Here is a 12475-nt window from a genome sequence, read left to right on the forward strand (position 1 = left end):
GGACTGGCCTAGGGTAATTTTTAGGGGGGTTTTAATTCTAATTATATTTTAAAATTCGACAAATATTTAAATATTCCTTTTAATTAATTTTAAATTTGTATTGTTTTGTATGTATTTTAAATAGATTGTCAGCCGCCCTGAGTCCTACGGGAGAAGGGCGGGATATAAATCCAAAAAATAAATAAATAAATAAATAAATAAATATTAACTATTATGCAGGATGCTGTAGAACAAACATGAAACATGCTGATTTGTAGATTTTTCAGGCTAGAAAGTATTGCTGGGAATTTCATTTCAAATCTTTGTCATCAGCGAGGAAATGTTGAGAATCTTGTAACTTGCCATCATTCAGAGTTGATTCTTCTTTTTGTAGAAAGGCAAAGATGATGCTTGATGATATTGTATCTCGAGGGCGTGGTGGTCCACCCGGTCAGTTCCATGATAATGCCAATGGGCAGAATGGTACAGTACAGGAAATCATGATCCCAGCTGGGAAAGCAGGCCTGGTGATTGGCAAAGGAGGAGAGACCATTAAACAGTTACAGGTGAGATTTAAGTGTTACTATCACCCATATCATCATTGACATCATTTTCTCCTCTTCCTCCTCCTCTACTGATGGCTTGGTTTAAGTTATATATAAGGAAGAGCTTACAGGAATTTTAGATACGTAGCTATGCAACTCTTTTGATTCCTTGGTCTTGTTAATGTAGGAGCGGGCCGGAGTGAAAATGATTCTAATTCAAGACGGTTCACAAAACACAAATGTAGACAAGCCTCTTCGAATAATTGGTGACCCATACAAAGTGCAGGTAAGGCCGACTCTTTGTCTTGCTTATTAATTTCATCCTTTTGGGTTTGAGTGGGGTCGAGAGTAATTTAATTTTCCCTTTACAGAGATGGATTTACAGTATAGTTCACTGTATCACTATTCTTTTTGATTAAAAGACTACACAATTCAACACTGCCAGCTAGAGTTTTCTATTATATTTGATTTAGAAAAGAATGATTATTCAGTTCAGTTATAGTGGGAAGCTATGGCTCTCTAGCCAGAAAGTGCAGTGAAGAGGGAAGGTCTTTGGTTCATAAATATCTTTGTTTTACTTTCTCAAGATGTGACAACTTTTTTGTTTTAATTTCATTTCATTAAGATGTATTTTATTAGCGGGAATGAGAACAGTTTGCCCTCCAGTTTTGAGCCTTCCAAGAGCAAATCAGATTTTTTTTTCTACTGATCACCCTCTAAAAAGGCAGGGATCTCCAATATCATAGCAATGATCAAAGGCAGAATCCTCTTTTCAGAGCTTCCCCATGGTTCAATTTGTTTGCAACAGAAGCAAGGAGTACCCTTTCTATATTGTAGCTGGCAGATGAAATTAGCCTCCTTCCTATACATCACAATTGCTACTAAGAATTGAAGTTGTTTTTTTACAGTTTAACTTTTTTTAAAGTGCAGTCTGATAAAAGCCAAAGAGAACTTATCCCAAAATGTTTTTTCACGAGGCAACTGGACTTTCTTGTTTTTCTTTGAAGACATTTTGCTTCTTCAGCTTCTTCAGCTTCTTGGATGAGGAGTGAAATGTCTTTAAAGAAAAACAAAAAAGTCCAATTGCCTTGTGAAAAAGCATCTGTGGGATAACTATGACCTGGATGACTGAGAATCTCCATAGACCAAAGAGAGCTTCCATCTTTATTAATACATTAGCTTGAGTTTATAGGTGGCACATGTAGCAGAGCCAGAGTCAGTATCAGAATTGTAAAAGAAGTTAATGCTTTAGCTATAGCTTTACAATATTAGGTTAATTTACTTAATGTTTTCATTCTAATTCTACTGAATTACATGATGAATTGTCTTCTTAAAAGTTTATTTACTTATTTATCAAATTTGTACACCATACATCTTGCCTAAGTGACTGTACGGTTTACAAACATCATAAAATAATATAAAAACATGACTAAAAGCCCAGTCAAAAGAGAGTTAAAACAAGATTAAAATTTACAGTTTTAACTTCTTAAATTTAAATTTTCAGTTAAAGTTCAAGTTCTTTCTTCTTTGACCATTGCAATTTTCACACTACATTCATACATTCAGTTGCTCTCTGAATTTGAATGCTGTCTTAAATCCCTTCTTATGAACATATGGCTTTATTCTGGGTCAGATAAGTAGCATTTGTAATTAATTTCTCTTCTTGTTGATGGTGACTTACTAAAGGCTTTGACTGGATCTCTTCTCCTTGTTCCGAGGAAATTCTAACATTCCTTTTTCAGTGGAGGGTTCAGAGATTGAATCTTGGTCTGCACCAACCTATAACTCCCTCCTTTTCCATAAAACCTACCTCGCCTTTTAAAAAACACTCCCTGGTTTCTTCAAGCCTAAACCTCTGTCCTTGCCCTCCATTTTGTTCCTTCCTGTTAACTTTGTTTCTCCAATTCATAAGATCACTGAAAAATCTTCTCTGCCAGTGTTATCCACAGCTGTGCTCTACCAATGATCTGGAATTGCTCAGTTTCCCTGATAACACTCAGAGAAAGGCTTTCTTCATTGGAAATTCTAACCTTTTTTTTTTTAAGGTGAAATGTTCTGTGGTGTGTTTCAAATTATCCCAAAATGAATGCTAATTTTTCTTTGCAGCAAGCCTGTGAAATGGTAATGGACATCTTACGAGAGAGAGACCAGGGAGGCTTTGGCGATCGGAATGAATATGGTTCAAGGATTGGTGGAGGAATAGATGTGAGAACATTTTTGATACTTCGCTGTGGGTAATGGAAAAAACAGTTTCAGTTGGGCATTAATCCCTCTTTCAAGCAACAATCTTGTTTCATTTATTTACTGGACTTTTTTGAGTATGGTATCTATACTTTGGAACAGCTCCCTTGGAAGTAAAACCAGCCCTTCCATTTCAGAAGTTGGTGGGTACGGAGCTTTCCCTGAGGGTATTTGGTGATTGATAGGTCATCAGCTGCATTTATTACTTTTAATCGGATAACGTTCTGTGTGCTTTTTATATATAAAAAGCATTATTATAGTTCCATTTTATATATATAGTACACTGCGTGTATACACATACACACTTTAATTTTTAAATTGAATTTTATTGTTATAGATTGCCACAGATCTGAGAAGATTTAGCAACATATAGACCTAGTAAATAAGGTGTTTATTCATTTGCTCAGGTCCCCGTCCCCCGGCATTCTGTTGGTGTGGTCATTGGGCGGAGTGGAGAGATGATTAAGAAAATACAGAATGATGCTGGGGTTCGAATCCAGTTCAAGCAAGGTGAGAAACCCAAATCTCTCTGTTACCTTCAGAGCCTGAATTTCAAATTGCAGGGTTAAATGTCAGGCTTATGCTTGTGTGCCTTTTCTGTCCACGCTTCTTCAGTACAAATTCTTATTTGGTTATCATTATTGTTGCTAATTCAAATTTGTTTTTGTTCCTATTTGTGTAAGATTATTTCCCCCAGTGCTCTTTTCTGAAAATTGAGTGGGGGGATGCAGTTTTCTCAGCTGTGATTTAAGGCAAAATCTCTAAGAGACATTTTAGATAGCTGGAAATCTATAGAACATTTTATTTGTTCAAACTGGGCACAATCCAGGTTTTTCAGGAAGTTGTGACTGAAACGTGGCAAGTTCCCATGTAAAAACCTGGGTCTATCAAGTTGTACTTTCACTGCCTTGGATTGGGTCTTCTGAATTTTGGACAGAAGTTTTTTCCTCGCCTGGAACTGCATACATCCCATCTCTATTTTTCTTCTATTGATTGTGTCTGTGTGAACTGTACATGTACTTCCATGAAATCAGAGGGCCTTTTAGCTGCTGAGGAGGAAATCATTAATTGGACGGTTGGCTGTTGAATGTGAATGCTGTTTGGTGTCTCTATACACACACACACACACACACACACACACACACCAGTTCACAGATAAGGGGTCCTAATTTTTAAACTCCAGTTGAATGTACAACTTGTTTTGGTTGTCATTTCAGATGATGGGACAGGTCCTGAAAAAATTGCCCATATCATGGGCCCACCTGACAGATGTGAACATGCTGCCAGGATTATCAATGACCTTCTCCAGAGTCTTCGGGTATGACATTCCTTGGGAGTTTACCTCATCCATCAGAGTGCTGGAATTGCCATTTAGTTGCGCTGATCTAATCTTGGAAACAAGAATTGCAAAGAATTAATTACGCAACTGTATTACAGTTTTTGTAGATTTTGTACATAAATTGTTACATTTATATATATATATATAAAACATATATATTGTTTAAAATATATAAGTTATATACAGGTAGTCCTCGACTCAACAGCATTTTGTTTAGTGTCCATTCAAATTTATAATGGCAATGAAAAAAAGTAAGACTATTTTCCACACTTAACAACCATTGCAGCATCTTCATTATGTGATCAAAATTTGGACACTTGACAACTGGGTCATATTTATGATGGTTGCAGTGTCCGGGGGACATATCATCTTTTGCGACCTTTTGACAAGCAAAGTTAATGGGAAAGCCAGATTCACTTTACAACCTTATTACCAACTTACCAACTGCAATGATTCACTTAGCAACTGTGACAAGAAAGATAATAAAATGGAGCAAAACTCAATTAACAACTGTCTCACTTAGCAACAGAAATTTTGGACTTAATTGTCATAAGTCAAGGACTACTTGTATATAACTTGTATTGAGTGAATTTGGTTTTAAGTTTTGTATGCCACCTACAAGTCACCTCAATGAAATTGATGTCTTTATAAGTTTAAGTAAAAAACAATTTTAAGACATTTTCACTCACGTTTGACTAAAGAGATACTAAAACATCTTAAGAAGCATAATCAAAATTCAATAGTACATTTGATAACCTCTGGAATTTAATTTGAACTTGGTTATTAACAGTTTTTTCCATTATATATTAATTCTGTCATATATAACCGAGAAAGGTATATCTCATCAAATTTTCAAACATAATTCCTTCAAGGATTTTCATTTTTCTGTGGTTTGGAATTTCTGTCCCATTGCATTTTCATTTGATTCAGCATACCAAGCAGCTTTTGTTGTCTCACAAACTAACAGTGCACCATAGAATAAGATGGAACAACATTTCTTTAGTGGAAATTAATATTTGACATTTTGGATCAGTTTCGGGATCTTGCTGTCAGTGAGGCTTACTTGAAAAGTGGGTGGAGTTGTGTTGGTACAAATATAAATATAATTACATTCTTTCAAATGGAAGCCCAAATGGACTTAGTGTTATCATTACTGAGATTGTATCAGAAGATGAAATTTATTATTGCCAAGATAATGCAAAGCATTCTGATTTAAAACCATTGTTTTGAGCTCAAAACAAAGTATTGATCCATAGATTTGGTGGTGATTTTGAGAGAAAGCATGTTGGTTTTGCTCTGCTTTTAGAATAAGACAAGTGTTTGGTCATTTTGAGTGTTGTGATTATTGTGTTGCCAATTGTAATTGTTTTGTTTTCTAAAAAGTTTTCAGATTAAGTAGTACAGCAGTAGAGACCAGGGGAGAGAGCAGGGACTTACTCCAAATTCCTATATTTTCAAACGTCTGAAATACTCAAAAGGTTTCCAGTTTTTGCAGAACACACTGCAGGAGAAATATCAAGCTGCCTTTCAAGGCAGTTTGAGCACTCTGGTGATTCTCATTCAGGAAAACACCTTTAGTGTAATTCTTAAATGCACCATTGACAACATAGTGAGAGCTCTCCCTTCTGGAAACTCAGGTGCAATGTTTTATTCTGTTTTCCCCATGTCGTTCAAGTTAATTGTATTCTTGTCTTGTAGAGTGGCCCACCAGGCCCTCCAGGTTCGGGAATGCCTCCCGGAGGCAGAGGTAGGGGCAGAGGACAGGGCAACTGGGGGCCTCCAGGAGGAGAGATGACCTTTTCTATACCTACGCACAAATGTGGTCTGGTCATTGGCAGAGGTGAGCATCTCCTGTTTTCTTTAGTCATCCCAAACAGGTGTGCATCAAGCATCTTGTTGCTACCTTTTCTTTGTTTTTTAGGTGGGGAAAATGTAAAGGCCATAAACCAGCAGACAGGAGCCTTTGTAGAAATATCTCGGCAGCTACCACCCAACGGAGACCCCAATTTCAAATTATTCATTATTCGTGGCTCACCTCAACAGATTGATCATGCCAAACAACTGATTGAGGAGAAGATTGAGGTAACTACCCACCTTTAGTTACACAAGAAATCTCCTGATTTGATATGGTAGTTCTGACTAACAGATTACATGTTTCTTTCTTAGGGTCCCCTCTGCCCAGTTGGGCCAGGGCCTGGACCTGGTGGACCTCCCGGACCAGCACCCATGGGTCCCTTCAACCCTGGGCCGTTCAATCAAGGACCACCCAGTGCACCCCCTCAGTAAGTACAACTTCCTTCTGTTTGGGGAGTCTTTTGGCTGCAGTCAAGATGCTGACATCAGAACCTAGAAAAGCATCTGTGCTGAACTGAAACAGGAAGCCCCTTTTGACAAAATCTTCTTTCATGAAAAGCCCTTCCCCTGTTCGAAGGACTTTTCAAGGATTATGTGAATGGCGAAAAAACAATTGCATCCAAAGAGTTATGTAATAATGCTGTTAAGGGAAAGAAGCATGGTTTATACTGTGCATCCTAATTTTGGTGTTTGGTATCTGTACCAAAGTTTTCACAAAGTGATTTGGCTTTTGGCTAATTGTGCCAGCAAACCATTCTGGCCATGACCTATTCTAGAGAGAAATAGAAAGAACAATTGATACGGAAACATAAAAACAAGCTGCCACTTCATATGGCTTTGTTGTCATGGTCTATTGTTAGTACCTTGATTGTAGCTATTGTAGCTAAACGTTCTCAAACAGTAATTTCCCAGTTTCCTTCTAAAAACTTAATTATCTTTAATGTTTATGTATTGCTGGATTTCTATCTTAACTTTATTTTGTATAATTCAAGGTACCATGTACAGTGCTTCTGCCTATTTTCCTTAGAAAGGGAAGGGAATTGGGCTGAGGGAGAAGGGTTGACCCAGAGTACCCCAGTCAGCTTTCATGCCCAAGGGAGGACTACAACTCTCATTCTCTACCTAGCAACTTCACCACTATGCCAGACTGGCTCTCTCTTGGCCACTGGCAATTTGTTTTAATCAGTGATAGGCAAATTGGATGAATGATCCAGCACCCTGTTCAGCAAGGGAAGTTGGCTTGAAATCCTGTACTATATAGGGCAGGAAGGAGAGCTCTCCAGTTTCTGCAAGCAGTAGTACTGTTTCTCTAGAGTAACTTCTTGGGCTATTTGCTACTTAAAAATCTCTATTGTACATCCTTATATTTGATCAATTATGCCAATTTCTCTCTCCCCCCCCCTCTTTCAGCCCTGGGGGACCACCACCACCTCAATATCCACCTCAAGGCTGGGGAAATACATACCCACAGTGGCAACCTCCAGCTCCTCATGATCCAAGTAAGGTTTTATTAAAATTTGTTGCTATTTTTTTTTAACGAACTCTACTGTTAGTCATCATCAGAGTGGATTACAAACTACAGTTATGGATTCAGAAATGGCCAGGCTTGTATTCAGACTGTCATCTGATTCCAGATAAAGCAGCAGCAGCAGCAGCAGCAGACCCCAATGCTGCCTGGGCAGCATATTACTCGCACTACTACCAGCAGCCTCCTGGCCCAGTTCCAGGAGCACCACCAGCCCCCACTGCACCACCGGTGCAAGGAGAGCCCCCCCAGCCGCCCCCTAGCGGACAGTCAGACTACACGAAAGCATGGGAAGAGTACTACAAAAAACTAGGTAACTCTACAGGTGCTTCTTCTCTTTTACTGGAAAAGAGCATTAATGGAATGATTGCTAGGCTTATAGGTAATGACTTGATTTAGAACACTTCAGGTCTTTTCTCTACCTATTAATCTTTTCATTTTCTTTATCAATATTCTGGATATTGGGTACTTTGGGTTTAAGCCAGTGGTTCTCAACCTGTGGGTCGGGACCCCATTTGGGGTCGATCGACCATTTCACGGGGGTCGCCAAGCAAGGCTGTCCGCCATTTTTTGTCCGCCATTTTTTTCCCCTTTTCCGACGGGTGCCTTACCTCCCTTGGGCTGGGCCAGCTGGTGGTCGGCCTGCTCCATGTCTACCGCTTGCCAGCTACGCCTCGGCCGGCGCAGGGGGCGGAACCACGCATGCACGGTGCTCCCGGGCAGGGAAAGTCCTCGACTTACGACCAGTTGGGTAGTCCTCGACTTACGACCGGTTTAGTCCTCGACTTACGACCGGTTTAGTCCTCGACTTACGACCGGTTGGGGTCGCGGCATTAAAAAGGTTGAGAACCACTGGTTTAAGCTGAAGGAATTGAATTTACATGACGATGCCTTCAACCTCAAGGCCCAGTTTTCAAACAAGCAAAGTTTTGATAAGGTACACATTAGAAAACAAAGCGAAATAATTTGGTCCTAATAACTGGGTATCTTGAGCATAATTGATTTTATTCCCAAATATTTGTTTTTTATTTATTCCATATTTGTTGGAATATCTTTCATGATAATTCTGTCTTGCCTGATGATTCCTCAATATTTTTGTCTTTGGCTGGGCAGTGGATGACGGCATCTGAAAACTCCTATTTATGAGTTCATAAATTATGAGCATCACTCCCATAGTTCCAAAAGTATGATAAAATATAGCTCTCTTGGATTATTTAAAAAATGCTAATCACAAAACAAAACCATTCAAGGCTTCAGCCTTTACTGTTTGGTTCTTGCACCTATAATTTTTGGCTGACTGCTGGGAACTAATGCCATCAGTAATTGAGACCCCCCCCCCCTCCTTTTAAAGTTCTGGAGGGAATTTGCCTCTTGGGTGGTCAAAATGCTTTTTGGGTGCAACCAGGTCCTGTTATCCTTTGTTGTCCTACAGGCCAGCAGCCCCAGCAGCCTGGAGCTCCTCCCCAGCAGGACTACACAAAAGCCTGGGAGGAGTATTATAAGAAGCAAGGTGAGCTAACATACCACAGCCTTTCTAAGGCAAATTGGATTGGCTTTGGAATGCCAAACAAATTTTGTTGCTCTGTGCATTCTTATACAGGAGTAAATTGCACTGAATCAAGGTGGTGTGTGTGTGTGTGTGTGTGCGTGCACGCGCGCAAGTGTCTGAATAGTCATGGACAGGATAGACTAGAGTCCTAGTGGACAATCATTTAAATATGAGCCAGCAGTGTGCTGAAGCTGCCAAAAAAGCCAACACAGTGCTAGGCTGCATTAACAGAGGGATAGAATCAAGATCACGTGAAGTGTTAATACCACTTTACAATGCCTTGGTAAGGCCACACTTGGAATACTGCATCCAGTTTTGGTCACCATGATGTAAAAAAGGTGTTGAGACTCTAGAAAGAGTACAGAGAAGAGCAACAAAGATGATTAGGGGACTGGAGGCTAAAACATATCAGGAACGGTTGCTGGAATTGGGTATGTCTAGTTTAACTAAGAGAAGGACAAGGGGGGACATGATAGCAGTGTTCCAATATCTCAGGGGCTGCCACAAAGAAGAGGGAGTCAGGCTATTTTTCAAAGCACCTGAGGGCAGGACAAGAAGCAACGGGTGGAAACTAACCAAAGAGAGAAGCAACCTAGAACTAAGGAGAAACTTCCTGACAGTTAGAACAATTAACTAGTGGAACAACCTGCCTCCAGAAGCGGTGAATGCACCAACACTGGAAGTTTTTAAGAAGAAACTGGACAGCCATTTGTCTGAAATGGTATAGGGTTTCCTGCCTGAGCAGGGGGTTGGACTAGATGACCTCCAAGGTCCCTTCCAACTTTATCATTATTATTATTATTATCATCATCATCATCATCATCATTATTATTATTATTACTATTATTACTCTTTTCTTTTTGGAAGCAGCTCAAGTAGCGACCGGGGCAGGGCCAGCAGCACCACCAGGACCTCAACCAGACTATAGTGCAGCGTGGGCAGAATACTACAGACAACAAGCTGCCTATTACGGACAGACACCTGGTGCTGGCGGACCAGTGCCACCCCCCACACAGCAGGGACAGCAGGTGAGTGAAGAAGGGGCTTGACTTAGCAGCTGATTCCTGTGATGTAATCTCTTCCATCTGGGTGTTTGTTATGCATATACTTTTAAGTTTAGCTTAGTGTTTTGGCACTCTTGCTTCATCTGTGATACAGGGCACCCAGTTTTCTATTAGCACCAGCAAGATAGTAGGATGTACTATTCTTGCCATCAAGACTAAGTTGCCAGTGCATCAGGAAAAGAGTGATCCTATGCATCGTTTCTAACATTTGCTCATGGATGATATTAATGAGAAGGAACCTGTTTGGTCTAGTGCAGTGTTTCTCAACCTTGACAATTTTATGACATGTGGACTTCAACTCCCAGAATTCCACAGCCAGCTAAGGCTCCAGGCTAGAAACCAGTAGATTGTGATTTCTAATCACATTTTAGACATGAAAGCCAGCTGTGTGACTTTGGGTCAGTCATTCAGCCTAACACACTTCATAGGGATTGTTTTTACAGGGAAAATAGGAGGAGGAAGGAGTATTATATATGTTCACCACCTTGAGTCACTTATAGAGTAATAAAAGTGAGATAAAAATCAAATAAATACAATAATGTTGGTTAAATCAGAACCGTAAGTTGTCTCTCCCACCCCCCAAGTGTAGTCTGTACAGATTGCACATTAAACTGGTATGTCCTTGCTGGCTATTGATACAAAGGTTCCAAGAAGCCTGGCCTTCCTCTTGTTCAAAATATCAGTGTTTTACAAATGTATTTTTGCAACCATGAAAACCTGATGGTTATTTTCATAATAGAAAACAGGAGCTTTCAGGTATGCTAATTTTTTTTCTCCAGTACTAAATTCTGTGAATATGCTTCTGGTGCATCAGACCATTGCTAGGCTAGTGGCAATAGCATATTCTGTAAGGAAAGTCACTGGCAGATGAGCAAAAAAGTCAAGTTGAAGGTCCTTTCTTCAAGCAATGGTTCTGCGATGACCTAGAAAAAAGTAAAACTATTACTAAAAGCCAACATGGGTTTGTCAAACAGATCATGCCAGTTAAATCTAATTGTATTCTTTGACTGAATTAGTGGATCATGGAAATACTGTGGTCGTAGTTAACTTAGAATTCAGTAAGGCATTTGAAAAAAGTGGACCATAGGCTACTTCTTGGTAAAATAGAAAAGTGTGGGATAGGCAACATCATCACCAGATGGCTTTGTAACTGGTTGACCAGCCACACTCAACATGTACAGTAGTCCTCAATGGAACTAGATCGATATGCAGGGCAACCTGCAGTGGGGTACCCCAAGGTTCTACCTTAGGCCCAGTACCTTTCAACAGCTTCATAAATGATTTAAAGTTAGACAAAAGGTTTGAAGGGTAACTCATCAAATTTGCAAACACCAAGCCAGGAGGAATACTGAAGAATCTTGACAGACTTGAACTTTGTTCAAGTTAGTTCAAACTACTTAAGTATGAGCCAGCAGTGTGCTGCAACTGGCTGCCAAAAAAGCCAATTCATCAACAGAGGGATAGTATTAAGATAAAGTGAAGTGACAACACCGCTTTGTACTACTCTGATGAGACCACACTTACTGCATCCAGTTCTAGCCACCATGGTACAAAAAAGATATTGAGACTCTAGAACAGTGGTTCTCAACCTTTTTAATGCCGCGACCCCAACCGGTCGTAAGTCTAGGACTAAACCGATCGTAAGTCGAGGACTAAACCAGTCGTAAGTCGAGGACTACCCAACCGGTTGTAAGTCAAGGACTTTCCCTGCCCGGGAGCGCCGCGCATGCGTGGTTCCGCCCCCTGCGCCTGCCGAGGCGTAGCTGGCAAGCGGCAGAGACGGAGCAGGCCGACCACCAGCTGGCCCAGCCCAAGGGAGGTAAGGCACCTGCCGGAAAAGGGGAAAAAATGGTGGGCAAAAAAAATGGCGGACAAAAAAAATGGGCAGCCTTGCTTGGCGACCCCCGTGAAATGGCCAATTGACCCCAAATGGGGTCCCGACCCACAGGTTGAGAACCACTGCTCTAGAGAAGTGCAACAAAGATCAGTCTGGAAGCTAAGCTGTATGAGGAACAGTTGTAGGAACTAGGTATACCTAGTCTACAAAGAGAAGGACTAAGGCTGACATGATAGCCATCTCCCAGTATTTGAAGGACTGTCACAGAGGAGTCTGACTTATTCTCCAAAGCACCAGAGGGCAGAACAAGAAATAACAGATGGAGGATCCAATCTAGAATTAAAGAGCAATTTCCTGACAGTGAGGAAAAATTAATCAGTGGAACGGCTTGCCACCAGAAGGGGCGTTGTCTTACCTGAACGCCTTTTCTCAGCACGGAGATGGAGACTCCACCATTGGGTAGTAGACTGTATTCCTGCCCAATCAGATCAAGTCAGCCAAAGTTGCCACGCCCGTCCTGGACCGTGATCTCCAGTCTTTGA

General features: G+C 40.5%; 1 protein-coding gene across 1 annotated transcript in view; it reads left to right on the top strand.

Moving 5' to 3' along the window:
* KHSRP (KH-type splicing regulatory protein) overlaps window positions 1-12475 on the top strand; it is a 38282-nt gene that overhangs the window by 20945 nt on the left and 4862 nt on the right. Inside the window, exons 8-19 of the mRNA XM_029286469.1 lie at window positions 374-545; window positions 712-810; window positions 2631-2729; window positions 3173-3275; window positions 3983-4083; window positions 5803-5944; window positions 6026-6186; window positions 6271-6386; window positions 7369-7457; window positions 7593-7796; window positions 8916-8993; window positions 9900-10060. Coding sequence (XP_029142302.1) covers window positions 374-545; window positions 712-810; window positions 2631-2729; window positions 3173-3275; window positions 3983-4083; window positions 5803-5944; window positions 6026-6186; window positions 6271-6386; window positions 7369-7457; window positions 7593-7796; window positions 8916-8993; window positions 9900-10060 — 1525 coding nt within the window. The remainder of the gene's footprint in view (window positions 1-373; window positions 546-711; window positions 811-2630; window positions 2730-3172; window positions 3276-3982; window positions 4084-5802; window positions 5945-6025; window positions 6187-6270; window positions 6387-7368; window positions 7458-7592; window positions 7797-8915; window positions 8994-9899; window positions 10061-12475) is intronic.

Source organism: Protobothrops mucrosquamatus, unplaced genomic scaffold, assembly GCF_001527695.2.
Source record: "Protobothrops mucrosquamatus isolate PMUCROS unplaced genomic scaffold, P.Mucros_1.0 scaffold_215, whole genome shotgun sequence".
NCBI lineage: Eukaryota > Metazoa > Chordata > Lepidosauria > Squamata > Viperidae > Protobothrops > Protobothrops mucrosquamatus.